The sequence below is a fragment of the Rattus norvegicus genome, chromosome 5 (genome assembly GCF_036323735.1).
Source record: "Rattus norvegicus strain BN/NHsdMcwi chromosome 5, GRCr8, whole genome shotgun sequence".
Lineage (NCBI taxonomy): Eukaryota > Metazoa > Chordata > Mammalia > Rodentia > Muridae > Rattus > Rattus norvegicus.
The window spans coordinates 147,218,713-147,241,798 of NC_086023.1; the positions used below are offsets into that span (position 1 = coordinate 147,218,713).

General features: G+C 49.8%; 3 protein-coding genes across 5 annotated transcripts; 1 reads left to right on the top strand and 2 right to left on the bottom strand.

Annotated features, from left to right (window-relative positions):
* Positions 1 to 744: 744 nt before the first annotated feature.
* On the bottom strand, positions 745 to 8,198 carry Eif3i (eukaryotic translation initiation factor 3, subunit I). Its single transcript, NM_001115035.1, has 11 exons — positions 8,158 to 8,198; positions 7,973 to 8,065; positions 6,752 to 6,839; positions 5,465 to 5,530; positions 3,875 to 4,024; positions 3,671 to 3,798; positions 2,195 to 2,305; positions 2,002 to 2,091; positions 1,656 to 1,729; positions 1,021 to 1,113; positions 745 to 908 (listed from the first exon to the last, which is right to left on the bottom strand). The coding sequence occupies exons 1-11, from the start codon at positions 8,158 to 8,160 to the stop codon at positions 827 to 829; spliced, it is 978 nt and encodes a 325-aa protein (NP_001108507.1). The 5' UTR covers positions 8,161 to 8,198; the 3' UTR covers positions 745 to 826.
* Tmem234 (transmembrane protein 234) lies at positions 8,175 to 16,655 on the top strand. 3 transcript variants are annotated; one of them, XM_039111252.2, is made up of 5 exons: positions 8,175 to 8,294; positions 8,555 to 8,706; positions 9,886 to 9,952; positions 15,339 to 15,503; positions 15,776 to 16,655. In XM_039111252.2, exons 1-5 carry the CDS (start codon positions 8,279 to 8,281, stop codon positions 15,859 to 15,861), a joined length of 486 nt encoding a protein of 161 aa, XP_038967180.1. In that variant the 5' UTR covers positions 8,175 to 8,278; the 3' UTR covers positions 15,862 to 16,655. The 3 variants fall into 3 exon arrangements, with proteins under 3 accessions (XP_038967180.1, NP_001386121.1, XP_063144470.1); NM_001399192.1 differs by having other exon boundaries at positions 8,243 to 8,294; positions 15,411 to 15,503; XM_063288400.1 differs by lacking the exon at positions 8,175 to 8,294 and having other exon boundaries at positions 8,572 to 8,706; positions 15,411 to 16,655.
* Dcdc2b (doublecortin domain containing 2B) lies at positions 16,653 to 23,064 on the bottom strand. The gene is made up of 9 exons (XM_063288629.1): positions 22,071 to 23,064; positions 19,822 to 19,873; positions 19,312 to 19,388; positions 18,977 to 19,108; positions 18,548 to 18,694; positions 18,401 to 18,440; positions 17,716 to 17,851; positions 17,214 to 17,317; positions 16,653 to 16,972 (listed from the first exon to the last, which is right to left on the bottom strand). Exons 1-9 carry the CDS (start codon positions 22,319 to 22,321, stop codon positions 16,877 to 16,879), a joined length of 1,035 nt encoding a protein of 344 aa, XP_063144699.1. The 5' UTR covers positions 22,322 to 23,064; the 3' UTR covers positions 16,653 to 16,876.
* Positions 23,065 to 23,086: the final 22 nt, after the last annotated feature.

The following is a 23,086-nucleotide window of genomic DNA, read 5'->3' on the forward strand; positions in this document are numbered from 1 at the left end:
GTTTGAGTACTTATTGTTCTTGTAGAAGACCTGGGTTTGGTTTCCATCACCCACATGGCAGCCCACAACTGTGTGTAACTCCTTCCAGGGGACATCCTCTTCTGGCCTTCATGGGCACCAGGCAAAACCACAACACATATGACATAGCGTGTTGCATGTGTATTATGTATGTGCTATGATACACAGGGGGGTCAGGTAGACAGTTTTCAAGTGTTGACTCTCTTTCAACATTTGGACCGGAGGGTTAAACCAGGTTACCAGGCTTGTGGGGTTACAGGCCGTTGTGAGCTGCCCAACATGGGTTTCCTATGCCCAACATAGGAAACCAAGAGCCACCCACGCCACACCCTCGATTCCTTGGTCATGGCTTTCTGTGGAGCCCCAGAACCTGTGTCTTCGGTGAAGTAATCCCCAGTTCCCCTGGAGATTTCCCTCCCTGCTGGGTTTCCTCACCTCTCTTCCTCCTCAGGCCCTTTCCTGTGCTGGTCACGCCCACCTGAGCCATCAATTAGGGATAAGAGGGTAGGGGGAAGGTTCTTTGCCCACAGCCTGGCTTCTTGAATGTGGTGCAGTGGTTCTAAGCCTCTTGGATAAAGATGTCTACCACACAGGTGAGCCCGAAGCATGCAGAGTCTGGGTGCCGAGAGAAGACTCCAATAATAAAAGTATTCTTTATGATCAGCCACTCGAGGCTCAGTGAAGAGGGAAAAATGGTCAGGCTGCACAAAACGTCTGACAAGGAACTATTTTTAACAAACTAATTTATTCTTCAGAGTCTAAAACCTTCTGTGAGCAGCTTCCCGATTGTGGAGAGAGATCCAGCCCCTCAGGCCTCAAACTCGAACTCGAAGTACTGAGGGTCGAAGTAGTGGATGCGGACATAGCCGTCTTCGCCACCGCTGCTGTAGCTGGAAAGAGACCGACAGTCAGCTGCTGCTGTGGGAGGGGAAGCCTGCGCAGCCACAAAGCAAATGGGCAGAGACCCCCGGCCGCTGGGCTGTTTCCTCAGTGGGGCCATACCTCTTGCCATCGGGATGGAAGGCAACACTGTTGATAGGTCCAAAGTGGCCCTTGACTCTTCCAAACTCTTCCTCAAAAGCCAAATGGAAGAACCTGGGGTAGGGGAGGGGGTAGAGGAGACCCAGTTATTCCAAAAGGCACCGAGGCAGCATTCTACAAAACGAAGACTACTGAGGTAGTATTTTATGTAACAAAATTAATAAAGTAGAGGAATTAGGATAAAGGAGACATAAGACGAAGCAAACTACGAAGGAAAACTATGCAAACATCTGCCTCAATACACAGCTGGCAGTGCTCTAAAGCTCTCATAATATTAATTCATTTACTTAACATGCACAAAGGTGCATTACTGAGGTGAGCAATGTCCCACTAAACAGTCGAGAATCCCGGATACGGAGAATGTCATCTAGGCCCCCAGGGTTCACGATCCCTGCTGTTGTTTACAAACAGGGTCCCCTGTAGCCCAGCAGAGCAAGGAGCTGAGCTAAAGCCAAGGATGACCTTGAGGCTGGTGTGAGGCGAGCGCCTTAGCCAGCTGTATGTGCAGCTGATTTCATGACCCCACCTGCTGCACTGGACATCTGTCACGTTCCCTTTGATCCTCAGTGGTCAGGAGTCTGCTTCCTTCCCCTTACCTGGCCTCAAACTTGCCAATCCTGGTGGAGGTTGTGGTCACATCCATGGCTTCCTGACCACCTCCCAGCACCACCTAAAGGGAAGAAAGATCAGGGCAGCCAGGACTTAGGTACAGGCCTGTCCTCTGCTTTTCTGCTTATAACATCTCTCCACACAGTGGGAGGATCGTCAGGGAGGGGGTGAGCGGCCACTTCAAGGACCTTCTGCCACAAATCAGTCAGCACTGTAACCATGGTAGGAGTTCCTTTCTACCTGACACCATTTTCCCCATCTTACAGCCTAATTGTTGGGCAAACATCCAGACCCTAGACGCTTTAGCAGGAGGCCTGGACAGGGTCTTCTTACATGGTCATAGTTGGGAGAGAGAGCAGCCGAGTTGACGGGACGTTCTGTTCGGAAAGTCTTCTGATGTTCAAGACTTGTGGAGTCGAAGAGCTGGGAGGGAGGGGGAGAACCTGTGATGGGCACCTTTCCCGGCAGGTCGAACCGGTTGAATATGCATCAGGAGGGCAAGTGACTAGACCCCTACCCAGCTCACCTTAGCTGTGTTGTCCTTGGATGCGGTGACAAACATGGTCATGTCTCTAGACAACTGGATGTCATTGATCTGCCGGGAGTGTTCCTTAACGTTCACCAATACCTCTCCAGACTGGAGGGGGAGGACCAGTTAGACCCACGTGCCCGAGTCCAAGCCGCCATTCCCCAGAAGCCCAAGACCAGCTGAACTTGACTTGACACCTTTCTTACCCTCAACCTAATCTCTGACCCCTAGTCCCTCCCGCAAGCCTTACTTTTGGTACTGAGCTTGACTGACTCCACGTACTCTGTCACTGAGCTCAACCCCTGGCTCTTTTTTTTTTTTGGTTCTTTTTTTTCGGAGCTGGGAACCGAACCCAGGGCCTTGTGCTTCCTAGGTAAGCGCTCTACCACTGAGCTAAATCCCCAACCCCCCCCCCCCCCCGGCTCTTTTTAATTAAAACAATTTTGTGGATGGGTGTGTGCCTGCATGTGTATATATACATGTGTCTGTGCCCACAGCTGAGAGGAGAGCCTTGAATCCCCTAGAACTGGAGTCACAGATAGCTGTGAACTGCCGAATGGGTGCTGGGAAAAGAACTCAGGTCCTCTGCCAGAGCAGCAAGTATTCTTAACCATCAAGTCATCTCTCCAGGCCCAGATGGCTTGCATTTTTTCAATGTGAGGCACAGCCCCACCAAGCTGTCTAAGGTCGGTCCACGCGCAGTTGCAATTTCCTTTCTTTTTTTTTTCTTTTCTTTTCTTTTTTTTTTTGTTTTGGAGCTGAGGACTGAACCCAGGGCCATGCGCTTGCTAGGCAAGGGCTCTACCACTGAGCTAAATCCCCAATCCCCTCCTTTCTTTTTTGAGACTAAGTTTCACTATGCGTGCCTGGCTGGCCTGGAACTGGCTCTGTAGACCAGGCTGATCTCAAACTCAGATCTACCTGCCGTGGCCTCCCAACTGCTGGGATTAAACGTGTCAGGGCCTTAGCTGGGTAAGTGTTCTTCCACTGGGCTACATCCCCAAATTTTTGCTTCTATTTCTGTTGCCTGTGGAAGATCTTCCTGCTGGAAGCTAAAGATTTATTCGTTTTTATTTTATGTGTTACACGTATTGTGCCTTTGTATGTGTGCACATGGGCACAGGTACACATGCAATGTGTCTTCCACATGCATGCCTGGTGCTTAGGGGCCAGAGGGTTTGAGAACCCCTGAACTGGATTAAGGACGGGTTGGGCTGCCCCGGGGTGCTGGAATCTCTGTGAGAGCGGCCAATGCTACTCTTACTCAGCTGAAATCTCTATTGTGGTGTCAACTTATCCTGACTTGTGCCCGTACTGTTTTTAAGCTGGCGTCTAATTCTGTTTCCTAGAACCTCCCATAGGACATAGCACTCTCTAGAGGCAGGAGATGCTTGTCTGGGCTCACTATTACATGTCCCTCAGTGTCCGGTGACACACTCCCACTACCTAATGTCTGATAACACCCGGCCTTACCTTGGCGCTGTACTGGTTGAGCTCTCCGCTCTCGTGGCCTGCGATGATGCACTCCCCCAGGGGACCCCAAACAGCACTGGTGATCTTGGAATCATTACAGGGGATCTTCATGTAGGGCTCGTTGCTGTCTGTGCAGAGCAGCAGGGGTCAGGCCGGGGGATCTGAAACCACACTCCCACCTCAGCCCTCCAATCCTATCCTCACCAATCTGGCTTGGATCCCGCAGATCAAAGAAGCTCACAAAACACTGATACCCCATCTGCTTGTCTGTGGAGAACATGATGATGTTGCCCCCAAAGTCAAAGCCACAGGTCCGCACGGCTGAGTTGGTCTTGAGTAGGGCCAGCTGCTTCCCTGGAGAGGCACAGTCTGTGTCACTCTGGTAATGCACAGGGTGGACCTGCCACTCAGCCACCAGTCTCAGCATCCTTCCCTGATAACTGCAGGTCATCGCTCCTGCCCGCTGCTGCTCTTTAGCTTCCTTCTATCCTCTCAGTAGTGCTTCCCATGAATCCTGCTAATGTGGCTCTAGGCACAGTGGGTTCCATGCTAAGTCTCCCCCTCAGACTCCATTCCTCCCCAGCACCCCCACAGAAGCAGATGCACAGCAATCCCTCAGCAGCCAGAATGATACAGAGCCATCCCATGCGTGCCCATGCGAGCCCCTCCCCTCCCCTCCCCTCCTTTAGCCTCCTCTACCCTCCTGTTTGCTCTTCTGCTTGCTCAAACCCACCATTGCGCTGCTTTTCCCTGCTCATCAAACTCCTCACTGGGCCAAGTTTAACTAAACAAGTTCTTTCTTAATAACCGAATCCTAGATGGGCAGTGGTGGCTCACACCTTTAATCCTAGCACTCTGGAGGGAGAGACAGGTAGATCTCTGAGTTTAAGGCTAGCCTGGTCTACAGAGTGAGTTCTAGGACAGCCAGGGCTTCATAAAGAAATCCTATTTCTAAAAAGTCAATCATTCAATCAATCAACCAATCAATCAATCAATCAATCAATCAGTAATTTAAAAACAAAACAAAAAAATCTTAAGCCTTGACTGGAGAGATGGTTCAGTGACTAAGAGCACAGCCTGTTCTTACAGAGGATGCGGGTTTAATTCTCTGCACCCACAGGTGGCTCACAGCTTTCTCTAACTCCAGTCAGATCTGATGCCTTCCTTTGGATGCCATGGGCTCTGTACATACACAGTACACAAGATCTACATGTAGGCTAAACACACACATACATGTAAAGTTAAAAATAGAGAAGTTGTGCTGGAAAGACGGTGTAGCAGTTCAAAGTGCTGGCTGCTCTTCCAGAGGTCCTGCACTCGATTCCCAGGACCCACATGGCAGCTCGCAGCTGTCTGTAACTGTGGTCCTATGGGATGCAAAGCCATCTCCTGGTATGCTAATGTACACACAGACAAAACATCCATAAACATAAAATACATAAATCTTCAATTAATTCTACTTAATAAAACATTCCTGCTAATGAAGGCTCCAGCTCAGTGAACAGTGACCCTGAGGAGCCCATCAGGGTCACTCATCTCCACCCTAGGAGGCGCGCTGTCCCTTTCTGGCCTTCCGTGAACATGGCTTTTTATCTTGATGTAAGCTTCTTTTCCCAGCTACGTTCCTTGCTGTTCTGTCTGTTGTCTCTTACTCTCTAGACTAGAAACCACCTATGAACTTGTCTCTAGTTTTCCTGAACATATTATATTTGCTTAGACAGGTACACTGTCTTTGCTTAGACAGGTAAACTGTCGTTGGCCACTTTTGCTAAAAAGTGAATAACCCAGGTTTACCTGTTTCACAGTCCCAGAGACGACAGCTGTTGTCAGCTGAGCCAGTAAGGACATGCTTGGTGTCCCCTGAGAAAGATGTTAAGAAACATGACTTGGGCTGGAGAGATGCTGAGTGGTTAGAGCACTGGCTGCTCTTCCAGAGGGTCCAGGTTAGAATCCCAGAAGCTACATGGTGGCTCCCAACTCCAGTTCCAGGGGGATCTAATGCCCAAGTGTGGTTTTCAAGGGCACCAAGCACACATACATACAAACACCAGGCAAATCACTTCTAGACACAGAAAAAAAGAATGACTAGGGCTGGGAGACGTTTAACAGGTAAAATGCTCTGTGCAAACCTGAGAACCTCAGTTCAGATCCCCAGCACCCACAGAGAGACTTTAGTGTGGCTGCAATTCCCGTGCTGAGAGATGAAGACAGGAAGTTCAGTGACTGGCTGGCCAATTCTAGCTAATCAGGGAGCTATAGACTCAATGAAAAGTTGTTTTTGTCTCAAAACACAAGTTGGAGCCAGACAGTGGTGGCACATGTCTTTAATCCTTCCTTGAGAAGCAGGTACAGGTGGATCTCTGAGGCCAGCCTGGTCTACAGGGATTTCTAGGAGAGTCAACACTATCATAGTGAGACCCTGTCTTGAAAACAGACCAACCAAAACAAAAACAAACAAAAAACCAAAAACCAACCCAACAAACAAAGCTGGGATAGGTGGCTCATTGATTAGAGCATTGGCTGCTCTTCCGGAAGACCCAGGTTAGGTTCCCATCACCCACACGGTGGCTCCCAACCATCTGTAACTCCTGTTCTAAGGGATCTGATGCCCTCTGTCATTTTAAAGAAAATGGCTGGCACTGCACACACATGGTGCACAGACACATATGCAGGCAAAACTCCCGTACAGATAGAACTAATCTTTAGGGAAAAGAAAAAATGTTAAAAAAAAGGTTGCAAATAACTTAAGACAAGACCAGATGCTGACTTCTGGCCTCCATTCGTCCCTGCACTTGTTCACACAGATTCACCACACATACACATATACATACATACAAAAGAAAATGACAACAGTTCACCTAGCCCCCATCTCCCAGTTCCGTCCCAAAGAGCCTTTCTCACTTTTACCTCAGAGCGACCTGACCTTTGAATTCCAGAACCTGAACGTGTCCTAGTTTCCCACAGGATGAAGCACCCCGGAGTAGAGAGTGTTATTCTCTAGACCACCATAGCATGCCAAAGCCACAACCTCAAAGCCAGCATCTCCAAGGCTGGCTGACCCACGGCAGGCAAAAAGGATACAGTCAGCATCCACACACCACACAGCTCCAGTGTGGCCCATGTAGGTGCCTAGCCTCTCGCCATTGACAGAATACCACACATTGACGATCTGGAAAGAGTAAAATGACAGGACGGGTCACATCCCGGAAAGATCAATAGCTTAGCTTGCACTCAAACCCTCGGTAGGCTCGAGCCAAGCCAGCCTTCTGCTCATTTATTAGAGAGCTGATAAAAGACCAGCTCCTGGGTTCTCCTCCGTTCCTAACATAAGCGGCAGAAGAGCCAGGCCTGCCACAGCACCCTCATACGCTTTTGTCTGGATTCAGGAGTCCAAGACAAGATTGAGTTCCAGCCTAAAAAAATCTTTCAGGTCCTGTTCAGCTGACTACAGATGACAGTAAGGACGCATGGGCTCTGGTGCTTTGTCACTAGCTCACCCTGTCATCTTAAATACAGGGCTTCTTTCCTTTAAATGGCTATGAGAGCTGAAGAGATGGCTCAGAGCTTAAAGAATACTGGCTGCTCTTCCAGACGACATGGGTTCGATTCCCAACACCCACACGATACCAACAATCTGTAGCTGCAGTTTCAGGGGATCTTCTGGCCTTCTCAGGTACCAGACGCACACATGCAGGAAAGCACCCATACACATAAAATAAAATGATTACACACACACAAAATATATATAATTTTTTTTTTAAAGCACTGGGAGGAGCTGTACGTGGTAGCACACATTTGTATTCCTAAGACCAGGAGGCTGAGGCAGGAAGATGGAGAGGTTCAGGCCAGCTTGGATAGATACCCCACCCCTGTTAACAGCTTTCTTCAAAGGGCAGCTGTGACGCTCCAATAAAACCATGTCTATGAACCTTAAAATATAAGCGACTAACATACATGAGGTGCGGTGCAAAACTATTTAGAAGAATGACCTCACTTGCTGGGGGAGCTACTAAAAGCTTCCATGTTTTACTAAAAGGGAAAACTGTAGTTTAGAAGGGTTAAATTTCAATCTCTTAATTTTCTTCTCCCTGGGTACTCTTTCCTTTCATCCACCAACATCTTCCAGATTTTCCTGGCAGAATGCTGTCGCTACCCTACTCCGGTTATGGGTGGTTTTCCCTGCTTTTCAGAGAAATATCCCTCCGGCAGCAAACCTTGTTCACCTCACCCTCTGTCCCGGCGGCGCGAACTCGCTCCCCCCGGTGCCCCGCCCGGCCCTCCCGCCCTCGCGCAGTCGCTCACGGGGTCTTTGGCCACAGTGAAAAGGAGGTCTCCTTCGCGGTTGTACTTGATTTGCGTGATGGACCGCTCATGGCCCTGAAGCAGGATGGGCTTCTGTGAGGACAGAACCGGAGTGTCAGTGCCTGAAACCCTGTCCCAAGTCTACTGAGGACCCCCGACAGCAGCACAGCGTGCCTGGAACTCACCATCCTGGCGGTGACGCGAGGAGAGAGGCAATGTGAGTAGGACCGGAAGAAGACTGGGGCGACTTCCGGATGTGAGGACTCCGCCCTCTCGCTCCCGGAAGTAGAAGGGCCCGGCGTTTCCATGGCGGCATCCTTGGGTGGGTAGCTGGCCCCGCCCCTCTGCGGGCTCCGACTCTCCAACTCGGAGAATCTCTTCTCACTCCCCTGGCATCCCTGAATCGCAGGAATGCTAAACCACGCACCCTGGTCTCCCGGTCTCACTTCCGCCGTTTTGCCGGCCGGTCCTCCCGACCTATCGCTGCCCGGCGCGGAGAGCGCGGGAGGGAGATGGAGCCGGTCAGCCGGGCTGGAGGAAGCAGGAGAGGGCCGGGGTGACTTTCTGACCCTTTGCTTTCAGGGCAGGTGCTTGCTCTGGTGCTGGTGGCTGCACTATGGGGTGGCACGCAGCCACTGCTGAAGCGGGCCTCCTCCGGCTTGCAGCAGGTGCATGAGCGGACATGGGCCCGGCAGCTGGTGGGGGAGATGAAGGCTCTCTTCTTGAATACTGAGGTGCGTACGCTCGGGAGGAGCCGCTGAGTGTTTGGTCGCTGGTCGGCCAGATTCTCAGCCCACCTCCTACTCACTAGAAGCTCCTGGAAGCTCATTTATCCCCTGTGAGTCTCAGTTTCATCATCCGTAAAATGGAAATTTTAATGATAACCCATGTATAGGGCAGATAGAAGAATTGAGGTAAGACGCAAAACACTTAGCATTGGGCCTAGTACAGCGTACATGTTCAATCTATGACTTTTTTTTTTTTTTTTTTTTTGAGACTGTGTTTCTCAGTGTAGCCCTGACTATCCTGAACAGTCTAGCCTCGAACTCAGGGATCAGCCTGTCTCTGACTCCCGAGTGCTGGGATTAAAGGCGCTGCCACGGCCAGGCTCTTAATGTCATTGTCACCCTATCAATTATATAACGATTTGGAGCATTTCCAGAAGCTTTCTTTGCCCTGGAGTTGTACCTAAGGAAGGCTATAATGAACTGCCTACAAGCCATAGCTGCCGATGTAAGCTAGCTAGATATGCAGCACTCTGAGGGGTACAGATAAAGTACTGTGTGAACTCTGAGAGAGATGGGAGTTGGAGGACAGGGAGTGGGCTTCCTGGAAGGGGTGACACTGTCACTCAAGGAAAGATGGGAACTGGCCAGGACGAGGGAGAGGATATTTAAGGCAATAGAGTACATTGACTGTGTTTCTCTCTTTGCTCTAAAGAGTCCTCAAACACATGAGTGTGGGGTTAGGGATTTAGCTCAGTGGTAGACCGCTTGCTTAGCAAGCGCAAGGCCCTGGGTTCGGTCCTCAGCTCCGAAAAAAAAGAAAAAAGAAGAAAACAAACAAACAAACAAACAAAAACCCAACACATGAGTGTTCCCTGAGCATTTGTAGCCATCCCTCCCCCTGGGGGAATGGCATAAGCTAGAACCCGGGTTCTCAAACTGAGTAGTAACTGGAAAGGGGCCTAATACCAGATATCCCAAATGTCAGATATTTATATCACCGTTCATAAGTGTAGCAAAGTTACAGTTGTGAAATAACAATGAAAACAATTTTATGGTTGGGGGTCACCACAACATGAGGAACTGAATTAAAGGGTTGCAGCGTTAGGGTTGAGAACCACTGCTCTGGAGAACCGAGAAGACTGTTGCCCATGCAGGCAATCACTGACAGGTTTCTCCTCTTTCTAGTACCTGATGCCCTTTCTCCTTAATCAGAGTGGTTCCCTTCTCTACTACTTGACGTTGGCATCAACAGGTGGGTCTCTAGCTTGGGTCTTCTCTGGGGTGGAGGCCATATTTTTCAGGGAAACCTGAAACCCCTTGCACCTATTAGTGAGGGAGAGCACCTGTTTCTGGTCCTTCTGTGAGTCACAGGGGCAGTGAGGGGGATCAGTGAGAGGCCAGTCACTAAAGCTGGCCTGACAGTCTTGTGTAGCAGCAGAAGGAAAGTTCATTGTGGTCTCATAAGTGCTGACCTCTTGTTTGGGAGGGGGGGTTTTCTTGATACTTTTTCTGCTTGTGTGATGATTGTTTTAATTTTTTTGACTAGATTTATTTTGTGTGTGTATGTGTGTGTGCGCATGTGTTATAATGCGTGTTTGGTCAGAGGACAAGTTTTAGGAGTAGGTTCTCCTTTTATCTTGGAGATTCTAGTAATGAGCTGGGCTCATCAGTCTTGATGGCAAGAACCTTTACCACTGAGTGACCACACTGGCCCCTTTCAAATCGTGATCTTTGTATCTGTCTTCTAAATGCTGGGATTATAGGTGTTTACCAAACACCCATGTAAGTGATGTTCTGATTCCCCTCTACACTACCTGCCTGGCCTACAGTAAGTCCTTTATTTGAATCTTGGCTTTATATAGTGGGTTTCAGAGCACTGTGACGCCTCTAACCAACTCTGGCAGTCTGTTCTAATTTTCTGCTACTTCTCATTCTCTGGCTTGTTCTGTCTTCACTTGTCACCTGTCACCTGTCTCTGTAAAACTGTCCCAGTAAAGGGGCTGGAGAGAAGGCTCGGCAGTTAAGAGCACTGAGTGTTCTTCCAGAGGTCCCGAGTTCAATTCCCAGCAACCACATGGTGCCTCACAACCATCTGTAATGGGATCTTATGTGCTATCCTGTTATGCAGACAGAATGCTCATACATAAATAAGTTTAAAAAAAACTTGCCCCCTCCCATGCTCTCCCCTGTCCTGTCTGTTCTTGTGAGAGTTGGACATATCCTGTCTCTGACTCATTCTGTCATATTTTTCTCTGGTTAGTCACTTTGCCTGTCAATTAGACATCACTTTCATGGCTTTTGTCTACAAACTAACCTTACCTACATTGGTCAAAATTGCATACTAAGGGGCTGGAGAGACAGCTCAGCGGTTAAGAGCACCAACTGCTCTTCCAGAGGTCCTGAGTTCAATTCCCAGCAACCACATGGTGGCTCACAACCATCTGTAAAGAGATCTGATGCCCTCTTCTGGTGTGGCTGAAGACAGCTACAGTGTACTTATATATAATAAATGAATAAATCTTTAAAAAAAAAAAGGTGCGTACTAAGGGTGTCTGTGTTTCAGCTGGATCATACAGACTGTGAAGGTCTTTGGATGTGATTCCTTAACAAAGCAGCCATGTTGTTGGATTAAAATTTCTCTACATAACCTTAAGCCCAACAGCGTGCTAGTGCAAAGGGATTTAAAGCTGCATATTAACAGTTATAAGCTGGCCTGGTGCCTCACGCCCGTAAGCCCAGCACTCAGAGGCTAAGGCAGGAAGAGAGCCACAAGTTCATGGACATTCTGGAATACGTAGCATGTCCTGGGATGCTTAGTGAGTTCTAGGCCACGCTGTCTCAAAAAACTAACAAGAAACTCTACCCACCCCTTAGATTTTTGCTCTTGAAAAACAAAAAGAGTCCTCCTTTCTGTGTTTTTGCCTACCCTAGAGACAAGAGCCTCAGGAGGAGGAAAGAACCTGGTAAGGCGGCCTCTAGAGCGGATACTTGAGATTCAGCTGGAGAGAGTCGGTATCCATCAGACTTTCATTGCTAGGCTGGGATGCAGCTCATGTGACAGAGTGCTCACCCAGCATGCACAAAGATCTGGGCGCCATCCCAGCGCCCAGAAAACCCTCATGGTGGTTAACAGCTGTCATCCTAGTCCTTAGGAGGCAGAGGCTGGAGGATCAGAATTTAGGGCCACCCTCAGCTAATAACAAGTTTAGTAGGAACATCCTGGGATACTTGAGCCTGTCTTACAAAAGCAAAGGTGGGGGCTCCACAGGTAACCACACCCACCAGCAAGCCTGATGGCCAGACTTTGATCCCTAGAACATACAGGGTCAAGAGAGAAGCTCTTCTTGTTAGTCGTCCTCTGTCCTCCACATATTGTTGGTATTCTGAGTTTCAAGCCTCAGCCCTAATGCAGTTCCTGCTGAGGAAGACTGTGGAACTTACTAATAAGCAAGTGGTGGCATTGCTATTTATAAAGTTGTCCTGTTTTAAACTTATTTATTTATTGATTGATTGTACTTTGAGGCAGTTCCTCTGCATAGTCCTGGCTGCCCTGGAACTCATTTTATAGACCAGGCTGGCCTCGAACTTAGAGATCCGCCTGCCTCTGCTTCCCAAGATCTGGGACCCAAAGCACGGGCCACCACTGCCCAGCTTGTTTATGAAGCTTTTGTCTCAGTGTTAGGGATCGAATTTAGGGTGTTGATTAAAATTGGAACCACCAGGCATTGTGGTGCATGCCTGTAATCCCAGGGCACAGGAAGTGAAAACGTGAGGCTCTGGAGCTCAGGGTCAGCCTCAGCCACACAGAGTTTGAAGTTACCTTGGGCTACATGAGAAGTTTGCCTCAAGAAAAGAAGAGGTTTGAGCAAATTGCATTTTAACAACCTTTTTAGATTATTTTGTGTGTGAGTACTTTGCCTACATGTGCACCAGGTACGTGTTTGGTTCCCACAGAGGTGAGAAAAGGGTTTCAGATCTCAGAGAGAGTTATGAGAGTTGTGGCTCGACATGTGGGTGTGAGAAACAAACCCAGCAAGGGCTGTTACTCTGTGCCATCGCTCTGGATCCTTACGATGTTTAATATTTCTTACGTGTGTACGTGTGTGAGTGCAGTGGTATACCTGTGCACATGTTGAGGTCATAAACAACTTTTGTCATTTGGCCCTTTGTGAGGCTCCCATAGATTAAAGTCAGGTTGGCAGAAGGTATTCTTACCTGCTGAGCCATCTTACCGTCCCTCGACCAGCCTCTCTCAAAACAGAAAGAAACCCTAAGCTTTTGAACATGACTTTAAAGAGTCTCTGTTTCCCTTATGATAATGGTGAGTGCTGTGGAAATGTATCGCAGTGCACAGAGCACCCAGCAAGTGCAACAGTGGGAGCTGAGCATTAGCTCCTGTGCTCCTTCTGCTGTACCCTGTAGTGCTTGTCTGTCCTATGGCCTTGAAATCTCCATTCTCTTTGAGGGGGAAGACCTCATTCTTGTATAGGTTTGTTTGTTTGTTTTGTTTTGTTTTGTTTAGAGGTGAGTTCTCTCTATGCAGTCTTGGCTGTCCTGGAACTGGTATATAGATCAGGCTGGTCTCAAAATCACAAAGATACGCATTCTCTGCCTCCTGAGTGCTTGTACTAAAGCTGTGTGCCTGCATGCCTGACAGTTGTTTTTGAAATGATCTGTAGCCCAGGCTAGAATTCAGATATAGCCCAGGATGGCCTTGAACTCCTGGCTGTCTTCCTCTCTTAGCCTCCTAAGTGCTGGGAATACAAGTATGAACCACCAAACTTCTCAAGATCTTATTTTATTATCTAACCAGGATGGGGAGGTGGCTCAATGGTTAAGAGAACTTATTCTTTTTTTTTTTTTTTTTTTTTTTTTTGGTTCTTTTTTTCGGAGCTGGGGACCGAACCCAGGGCCTTGCGCTTCCTAGGCAAGCGCTCTACCACTGAGCTAAATCCCCAACCAAGAGAACTTATTCTTATAGAGGACCCCAGTTCAATTCCCAGCACCACATGATGGTTCATACTGTTCCAGAAGGTTCTGATACTCTCTTCTGACCTCCATATGTACAACACATGCAGAAAAGCAACACACTCATATACACATAAATCTTTAAAGAAAGAAAGGAAGGGGCCCCTCAACAATGGGAGTGGGGATGGGGGGGGCGCTGCCCCTAAAGCTCTTTCGTGGCTGTGGATCCCATTCCTCTAACTGGGCTGCCTTGTCTGGCCTCAGTGGGAGAGGATGCACCCAGCCCTATAGAGACTTGATGTGTCGGCTGGGAGGGATACCCAGGGTGGGTCTCCTCCCTCTTAGCAGACAAGGGAAAGGGGGAGGGGGCAGCAATAGGGATGTAAAGTGAATAAAAAACTAGTGGGGAAAAATAGGAGGAAAACAGCTAAGCTGGTCTCAGACCTTGGATGTCAGGTGTTCATGCTAGAGTCCAGATAACCTGGACCCCAGCCCTGAGCCTCCAATCACTTCTGTGGAAAGAAGTGAGCTCATTCTTTTTTTTTTTTTTTTTTTTTTGGTTCTTTTTTTCGGAGCTGGGGACCGAACCCAGGGCCTTGCGCTTCCTAGGCAAGCCCTCTACCACTGAGCTAAATCCCCAACCCCCAGTCTTTAAATTCTTTACATTGGAGTTATAGGGCTAAGAATAAAAATCAAATCTGTTCTATTTATATTTTCTAATTGTGGCTGAACTTGTTACCCTGGACATGTAATGAAACATCAAACACATAATCTGCACTCCTTGGATAGTCAGTGGTGGATTTCTGTTCTGTGAGACCTGTGTAAGTAAAGACCTCACTCAGCTGCACAATTCCCAAGCACCTTCTCCACCTGACTCACTCTCTCCTCTGCAGGCCACCGTGTGGCCTTTCCCAACTTTCACACAAGTGCTGAGGTGACCCGGACTCAGATCTCTATGCTTCCACAGCAGGCACTCTACTGACCGCGTATGTCCCCAGTATCTGTCCCCTCCTTTTTAATAGTCTTGCTATGTAGCCCAGGCTGACCTCAAACTTGAGATCTTCCTGCCTCAGCCTCCTGATGGCTGGGATTGCAGCTATGTTCCCCAATATCTGCTTCATGATTATTATTTTCCAAGACAAAATGTTACTATGTGGGGTTGGGGATTTGGCTCAGTGGTAGAGCACTTGCTTAGCAAGCACAAGGCCCTGGGTTCAGTCCCCAGCTCCGAAAAAAAGAAAAAAGGGGAAAAAAAAAAAAGAAAAAAGAAAAATGTTATTATGTAGCCCCAGCTGTCCTGGAACTCCTGAGGTAGACCAGGCTAGCCCTGAACTCAGAGTTCTGCCGGTTTCTGCTTCCAGAGTGACTGAGTTAGAAATGTGTGTCAGTGTGACTGTCTTGTGTGTGTCAGTGTGACTGTCTTGTGTGTGTCAGTGTGACTGTCTTGTGTGTGTCAGTGTGACTATCTTGTGTGTGTCAGTGTGACTATCTTGTGTGTGTCAGTGTGACTGTCTTGTGTGTGTCAGTGTGACTGTCTTGTGTGTGTCAGTGTGACTATCTTGTGTGTGTCAGTGTGACTGTCTTGTGTGTGTCAGTGTGACTGTCTTGTGTGTGTCAGTGTGACTGTCTTGTGTGTGTCAGTGTGACTGTCTTGTGCTACTTTTGTACAGGTGGTGACAGTGATGAAGGGAAGAGGGAAGGCATTCTTTGCATCCAGGGTTTTTTTTGTTCTGATTGCTCAGATCTGACTTTAGCTGTGCCTATCTGTAACTCTCTGGCCATCGTCTTCACACTGATTGTTGGGAAGGTCCTTGGAGAAGATGTTGGTGGAAAAGGTAAGTTGAGCTGCTGCAGGTCAGGGGATGGTGCTTGGGCCTTGGCATGTGTGAGCATTTCCTGCGATCCTGTCTCCCACGGGTGGGAGAGGGAAGGTCTTCCCTTACCTTGCCCTTCATCCTCCAACAGCTCTCTGGCTTGCTTGTGGCCATGTTTCCTTTCCCTGGGCAATGTGGGGGCAGAGGCTGGGATGGAACCAGGACCCGGGGTCACCATCTGGGCCTCTTCCTCGGCCCGCTGACCTGGCCCCGTGACGTTGTCTTTACCTCAGGAGCCGCGGCTGGCATGGTGCTCGCCATCGCAGGGGTCACACTGTGCGTCTCAAGCTCGGTGATCAAGACCCAGGGCCAGCCCTGACCCTCAGCTCCACTGCGCTCAGCCGACAGTGCTAGGCACTGAGGTGCAGGCCGTGTGATAGGCCAGCTCGCCTCTCTCACCTCAGATCACATCTACCTCGGCTGACAATAAGAAATGCACTGTCCAGAGTGCCTTTCCAGAATAGCCACGGCGCCACAGAAATCCAAGAGGACAGCACTGGGGCCAGGCATGAATGTTCTGTAACCTTCAGTGGGGTCCACTGTGGAGATTGAGCACTGGGGCCAGGCATGGTGGAGCACTCCTTTAATCCCCCCACTCAGGAGGCAGAGGCAGGCAGGCTAACCTGTTTACAGAGTGAGTTCCAGGACAGCTAGGGCTACGTAGAGAAATCCTGTCTTGAAAACCAAAAAGAAAAAAAAACATTCAAAGTATTTAGCACTGGAGACTGTACAGCCACCCTCAGCTGCCTCTGCCCCAGCAGCCATCTTGTCCTCCTGCTGCCACCGCAGGCAGCTGTTACCCAGCCTGCATTACCTGACCTGCTCTAGACTGTCCGCATCCACACAGCGCCTCCTACGTGGGAAGGGCTGCTGCAGTCTCAACCAGGAGTGTCTGGGAGCCTCCAAGCTCCCTTACAGTGCTTTGGCTGACTGAAGGTGGGATTCAGGGAGAGGGGTTACGTCAGAGTGTCAGCTGGAAGAAAACCAAGCTGGCCCTGGGTAAAATGCTCAACTGCCGGCCCCTCAAGTAAGTAGACTGCTGTGGCCAAGCAGCACCTAGCTGCAGCAAACATCTGGCCAGTAGCAGCTCTCAATAAACGTACAACAAACAAAGCTTAGCAAATATTTTATTGTAATGAGCCTGCTCCTGAGCAGGGGTCACATAAGGAAGTAGCTTCCATAGAACTTGCTCGCCTGTGACTGAGGAGGGGTGAGGAGGCCACACCTACTGTGAGCCCAGGAGGTGTGGCTTCTCCAGAACACATTGCTGAGGGCTGGGGACTAGAGGTGACTGGGAGTGGTTGTCCGAAGTTTCTATCTGAAGCTCCCAGCACTTAAGATGGTGGAGTATGGGTGGAGGTTGGGGCTACAGCTTCAGGCCCAGGCTGGTGTTGCGCAGACAAAGCCTCTTCTACTGTCTCTGCTGCCCTCTGGTGGATGTGTGGAGACATTCTGAGCTATGTGTATGCCCAGTTTTCATCAACTGCCAGAGGTTCCCAACCCACGAAAGGAGCCTACTGGGAATTAGGACGTCCCACAAGGGAAACAGGAAGCCAAGCTGGGCTTTCAGATTTAGATCTCAGTCATCAGGAAGATGTGCCTTGGAGCCTAGACTTTAGCTTAGACCTCTGCCCATCTGAAGACTTTCTGGTGACAATGTGATGGGCTTACCTGATCCACAGGTTCCTCTCTGCAGGTGTTTTCATCCTCATCTACTTCCTGAGCCCCAGCTGTCTCCTTCCTCGGGTACGGAGCCCCATAGACTCCCTTAACTCCTACAAAGAGGCAGCATTGGCTGAGACAGCTGAGACATTGGCAGGTTGTAGGGCCCTCAGCCTTCTGTGCCTTCCCCTGCTACACCAGTTGGTTCCCCTGAGCCATGTCCACATTCTCCAGTGCCTCAGAGGAGGAGAGAACTGACTCCACAGAGTTGTCCTCTGACCTCCACTGGGCCATGGCATGCATGTGCCCATGCGCACATAACAGTGAATACGGGACATCAGTAAAAGAAGCAAGGGACATTCAGGTAGAGGGGTGGCACATAACTGCTGAAGCACCCAGCAGCAGCAAGGGCCACCATCCTGTCACATCAGAGGGGACTGATCTGGGTGCTTCCTAGCATGTGTAAGCACAGGTGTAGTGCAGCAAAGGGCCAGCCCCAGGGCCCCCTAACCTGATGCAAATGAGAGAGGAGGGAGCTTGCTCCATGGCTGAAGGGACTGCTGGGATCTGGCATAGAAAACGGATGGCTTAGTTTCTCTGGACTCCTTTGGAGAAGGCTGGGCTGCCTGGGCCTTGTGGCCCTGGACCTACAGATGGGACAAGGTTAGAGTTTCATATGCTGACTGTTCTCCCCTTTCCCGCTCCCCAGTCAATGCTTCAGTGTGCCCTGCTGCTGTGCAAGCTTGGGAGAGGCCATGTGCTTTCTCCATATCCTGCCTGCCTGCCTGCATTCCTGCATTCCTCTCAGGCTGCCTCTCCAGGGACAGCTCAGTCCACACTGGCATTCAGAGATGCCCAGTGAAACCAGGCCGCTTTCTGCTCTTGGGCCACAGGCTCACTGGCTCATCTGGAAGAACAGGCCTGGAATAGGAGGGTAAGCAGAAGGTTGAGCCCTGCTATGCCAAGTAGCCAGTTCCAACATCTAACCTAGTGAGAGGCATGTGTCACTCTGTAACTGTCCCCCTGAATGAGTCTTTTTGCTTATGCTTGAGAACTTCAGTTCCCACCCCTGAGAAAGTCAGGGGAGGGAGGAAGAATCAGACTCAGGGCTTGCTGAGCAGATGCATGGGGTGAGGTTGGTGTCCTCAACCAGCCACTCCCCTTCACGCATGCAGGTGTTCCCCCTTGACACCTACCCTCTGCCTGTGGGCTTTGTACTTAAGGCCTGGAGGACACCTGCAGGGAAAGGAAGGTTAGGGGTGAGTAGAGGGGAACACAACCATAGCTTCCAGGCCAGAGGGCACTTCCTGTGACCTGTGACCCTTCACCTCAAACAAACCTACCAGCAGCCCCTGGACAGAGAGGGGCTGGGCACCAGCAGCTCCATATATGGGAGGGCTTTGAACTCTTCTTCTCCAACGGCCACATAGTAGTGGCCATTCACCAGAGCAGTCCCTGTGGACAGTGGGAGCCCCTCGAGGGTGCAGAGTCTGGGAGAAGAGGTAAAAGAGATGGTGGGTAAGAGACTGCTTCCTACCCTCTGAGTAGGCACTAAGCTCCATCAGAGGACCTTCTGACTCTGGTCCTCAGGGCAACAGTTAACTTAGGTTCTGCCCTGACTGGAGGGCTGGGTTAGGGAACCCCTCCTCTAGGGCACAGGAGGAAGTCCAGCTGGAGAGAACACACCTTCCCATGGCTGTTTCATCCTGGGGAGCAGCTAAAACAGTGTTGCGCCTTGGAGGGGGTGCATTCTCCCTTGTCTCCGTACTCACTTGTGTACAGTCCCACTCTGTACCGTAGCCTTCTCATTCAGTAGCTTCAAGACCACTTCCCAGTCCTGGATGGCAGTCTGGGACAGCTTCAGACTAAAGGGGGGACTTAGCAGGTCCCCGTTCCTGAACACACTGAGACAAAGAACAATAAGGGCAAGGGTCTCCAAGAGTCCCTCTGTGAAAGGGAGTGCAAGAACCAAGTGGTCCAAGAACCACCGACATGTTGGGTTTTTAATCTTCCCACTTGTGATAGGAAGAAACAAAACCCCACTCCTGTCTTCTTGGCCTCAGGGAGTCACAAATCCGTATTCCCCACTCCCGAGGTTGGCACTCACTGGATATAGCAGAGGGTGTCTGCTGGCAACCACTGTCCAAAGGCCCCATCACATGGGCGCTGAGATATGGGAGACTCCTGAAACCAAGGCAGGTCTTCAAGTCAGAAGTTCAGGGCTTGCTGGGACTGGTTAGTTCTAACCATGGGGTGAGCAGACAGGACCCAAACTTGTGAAGGCAAGCGAGAGAGCAGGGTGAATCTGGTCACACCTTCCTGAAAGGAGCATCTGTGTTTCCTGGGCCACATAACTCCTGTCCTTTGCCCTTGGATGTCACCATTTACTTATTCCTTTGGGGACCATGGCCTGGAGATTAGGTCAAAGGCTGGGACTGAGCCAGAGGTAATGTCCTCAATCCTATGTCCCAGGATAGCAGCAGGGTCTAGAGCAAGCGTGATGTGCTCCCTGAAACCAACAACTCTTGCTGCTTCCAGGACCTTTCTCAAAAGTGGAGCAGTCCCAGGAGGGATGGGACAAAAGAGGCTACAGACAGTCCCCACCCCCAGGACTTACATGTTGTTGCCTGTTCTTCCCACCTGGGTATTTCCTTCCAGGAGGCAAATAGCTGAAAGGACAGATAGGTCCCAGGTCACCTTAAGGAAGTGTGAACCTTGACCAGGTAGGTTTATGCCCATTACAACTGAGATTCTTAGCACCATGGCAGGTCTGAGGAGACAATTCTGTGGGTTGCCCTTTCCCTTGACTACTTTGAGATGGGTATGGTGGTACATACCTTTAATTCTAGCACTTCTCTGGCTGGGCATTGGTGGCACACACCTTTAATCCCAGATCTTGGGAGGCAGAGGCAGGTGGATCTCTATGTTCAAGGCCAGCATGGTCCACAGCGTGAGATTCAGGACAGCCAGGGTTATACAGATAAAGCCTGTCTCAAAACAAAACTATTCTAGCACTCCAGAGGCAGTGGCAGTGGGATCTTGAGTTTGAGATCAGCCTGATCTACCTAGTGAGATCCAGGCTAGGCAGATGGGAGGATGGAGTTTCCCCAGGCTAGCCTCTGCACAGAGTATAATGAAAGATGATCTTCAACTTCGGACCCTCCCACCTCTGTGTTCTATGTGCGAGGATTATGGGCCTACAGTCGTTACTGGCCTGGCTCCAAATTCTTAAATTTGTTCTCCTACCCCTCCCACACCAATCATCTGTTCACACTTCCTTCCTGATGCAGCCAAGCATCTCAAAGCCTCCGTTAGACGAGGACCATCCTCTGTGGCATGAGGCAATCTTCCAGTAGCTGCCCAGCACCCTAAACATCCCTCCTCACTGGAGCACTCTCTTTTTGAGCTAGGAATGTGGATGACTTAGGATCCCTGAGTACTGAGTAATCCAGGTAGATATTAGGTACACCATTGTTGAAGACCAAAGGCAAGCATGAAGTATCTTTTTTTTTTTTATTCATTTATTTTATATATAGGCACACTGTAGCTATCTTCAGACACACCAGAAGAGGGCATCGGATCTCATTACAGATGGTTGTGAGCCACCATGTGGTTGCTGGGAATTGAACTCAGGACCTCTGGAAGAGCAGTCAGTGCTCTTAACCGCTGAACCATCTCTTCAGCCCCCAAGCATGAAGTATCTTACTATAGCCCAGAAATTCCCCGGTTCATGGGCTGATTTTATTTTCACTTTGTATGATAGTCAAAGCGATGACTTGTACAGGTTTACACAGAAGGTGACTAAGTCCAGACACCTTGTTCCTTCCCTCTAGTAAACTACTCCACTGAGCTCTCGGAGCAGGTATGGAAGGTAGGGCTGAGTTGGGAGCTCTCATCTCACTGCTCTTCCACTTTGGAAGACAGTGTCATCTCGCAGGGATGGACCAATCTAACAGGAGCTTCGGACACTGAGTAGTGAGCTCATCAGTGACGGTGGGATTGCAGCAGCTCTCAGGGTTGGAGAGACCAAGCCACTTACTGCCAAGCCTGACCTCCGAGCCTACATGGAGAAAGAAAAGAACTAACTCTGGCGAGGTATCCCGACACACACACACACACACACACACACACACACACACACACACACACACACACACAAGAGCACTCCCTGCTCGCTCTTCCTGAGGATGAGTTGATTCAGCACTTGGGAGGCAGAGGCAGGGAGTTGGAGGCCAGCCTGATCTATAGAGTGAGTTCCGAGCCAACAGATGCCATATGGTGAGACCCTGTCTTAAAACAAATTTGGGGGGTTGGGGATTTAGCTCAGTGGTAGAGCGCTTGCCTAGGAAGCGCAAGGCCCTGGGTTCGGTCCCCAGCTCCGAAAAAAAGAGCCAAAAAAAAAAATTGGGGGGAGAGGGGTTTGAGAGACAGGGTTTCTTTGTCTATCCCTGACTGTCTTGGAATGCACTCTGTAGACCAGGCTGCCCTCCAACACAGAGATCCAACTGCCTCTGCCTCCTGAGTACTGGTATAAAAGGTGTGTGCCTCCCACTGCCTGGCTTTAAAAACTAAATTACTCAACAAAAACAGCTTTCAGAAAGACATCCAATTTACAGAATTCTGCCCGTAGGCTTGTCCTGGTTGTGATGGACATACACCTTGGTAACAGAACTTAACTCTGAGTTACAGCTCAATCTGTTTGCTTACATAGCCTCTGGCCAGTTTCTCAGTGTGCTTCTGCACTCTGGTAGTGTACAGTCTCTCCCCAGGCTTTGGAAAAATATTAGCCTGTTGACCTGAAGTACTAGATGCACTGTTAATCCCACCGCCCTCCCCAGACGCTCAAGCCAGCCCCCACCCACTCACTGGATCTTGTGGAATCGTTCGAAGCCAGCAGCCACATACTGCCCTCCGTTCTGTAAGTCAGCCAGGTTGGTGACAGGGTGGCCATCACTAAGTGTGTAGAGGGCACGTACAGCCAGTGGGGCTTGCACAGCTGATGTCACCTCATAAAGGAAAGCCTCCATGGTGGGGTAGCGGCGTTGGGTCACCACCAGCTGGTGGCCTGGAAAGAAGGGGTCCCCATTTCGATACACCAGTATCCTCTTGGCTGCCATAGTGTATCCTCACTCTCAGACACAGAGCTGTTGCCAAGCAACTAAGCCAGGGCTGGGAGATGTGCCAAAGGTGGAGTTCTGCCCTCTTATCCAGGAAGGCTGCAAGCACCTTGGATGGGAGCATTTCCCTGAATTCAGGGTCTCAGATGGGCCTCATAGCAGGACAGGTGTGATCACTTTTTCACTGACTTTGCAGTGAAAAACTCTAGCCCTTGTTCAGCCTGGTCTGACGCCATTATGAAAGGAAGAGCTCGGGCTCAGTGAGAGAGAGATGTCCATCTTGTCCAAGGTTTGGGCTCCTTTAAACAACTGAGACCAAGAGCAACCAGCCTGGAGCCTGTTACCCAAGGAGGATGGCTAGTTCCCTTGGCATTGTTGCTAGCTGGTTCTGGGGATGACACTCCCATGTCAGTGGGAGGTGAATCAGATGGCCCAGAATCTGTCCTGGTCAGAGGCAGGAGATAAAAGGAGACAGGCTCAAAACTTCCCCAAAGCCTGTTCTGACATGCAGGTAACTAAGGAAAGCATCAAGGTATGGTATGTGGACTGGGGTCCGTTAATAGCAGCCAACGGAAGCCTCACTGAGTGGGCAATTTACAGACTCAGCACCACTGATGGAACAAAATTTACGTGGGGTTGGCAAGAAGGCCCAGTGAGAAACTCTGAACTCTTTTTTCTTCAAAAGATTGTATATATCTATATCTATATCTCTCTCTATATATATATATATGTACGTACAATGTAGCTGTCTTCAGACACACCAGA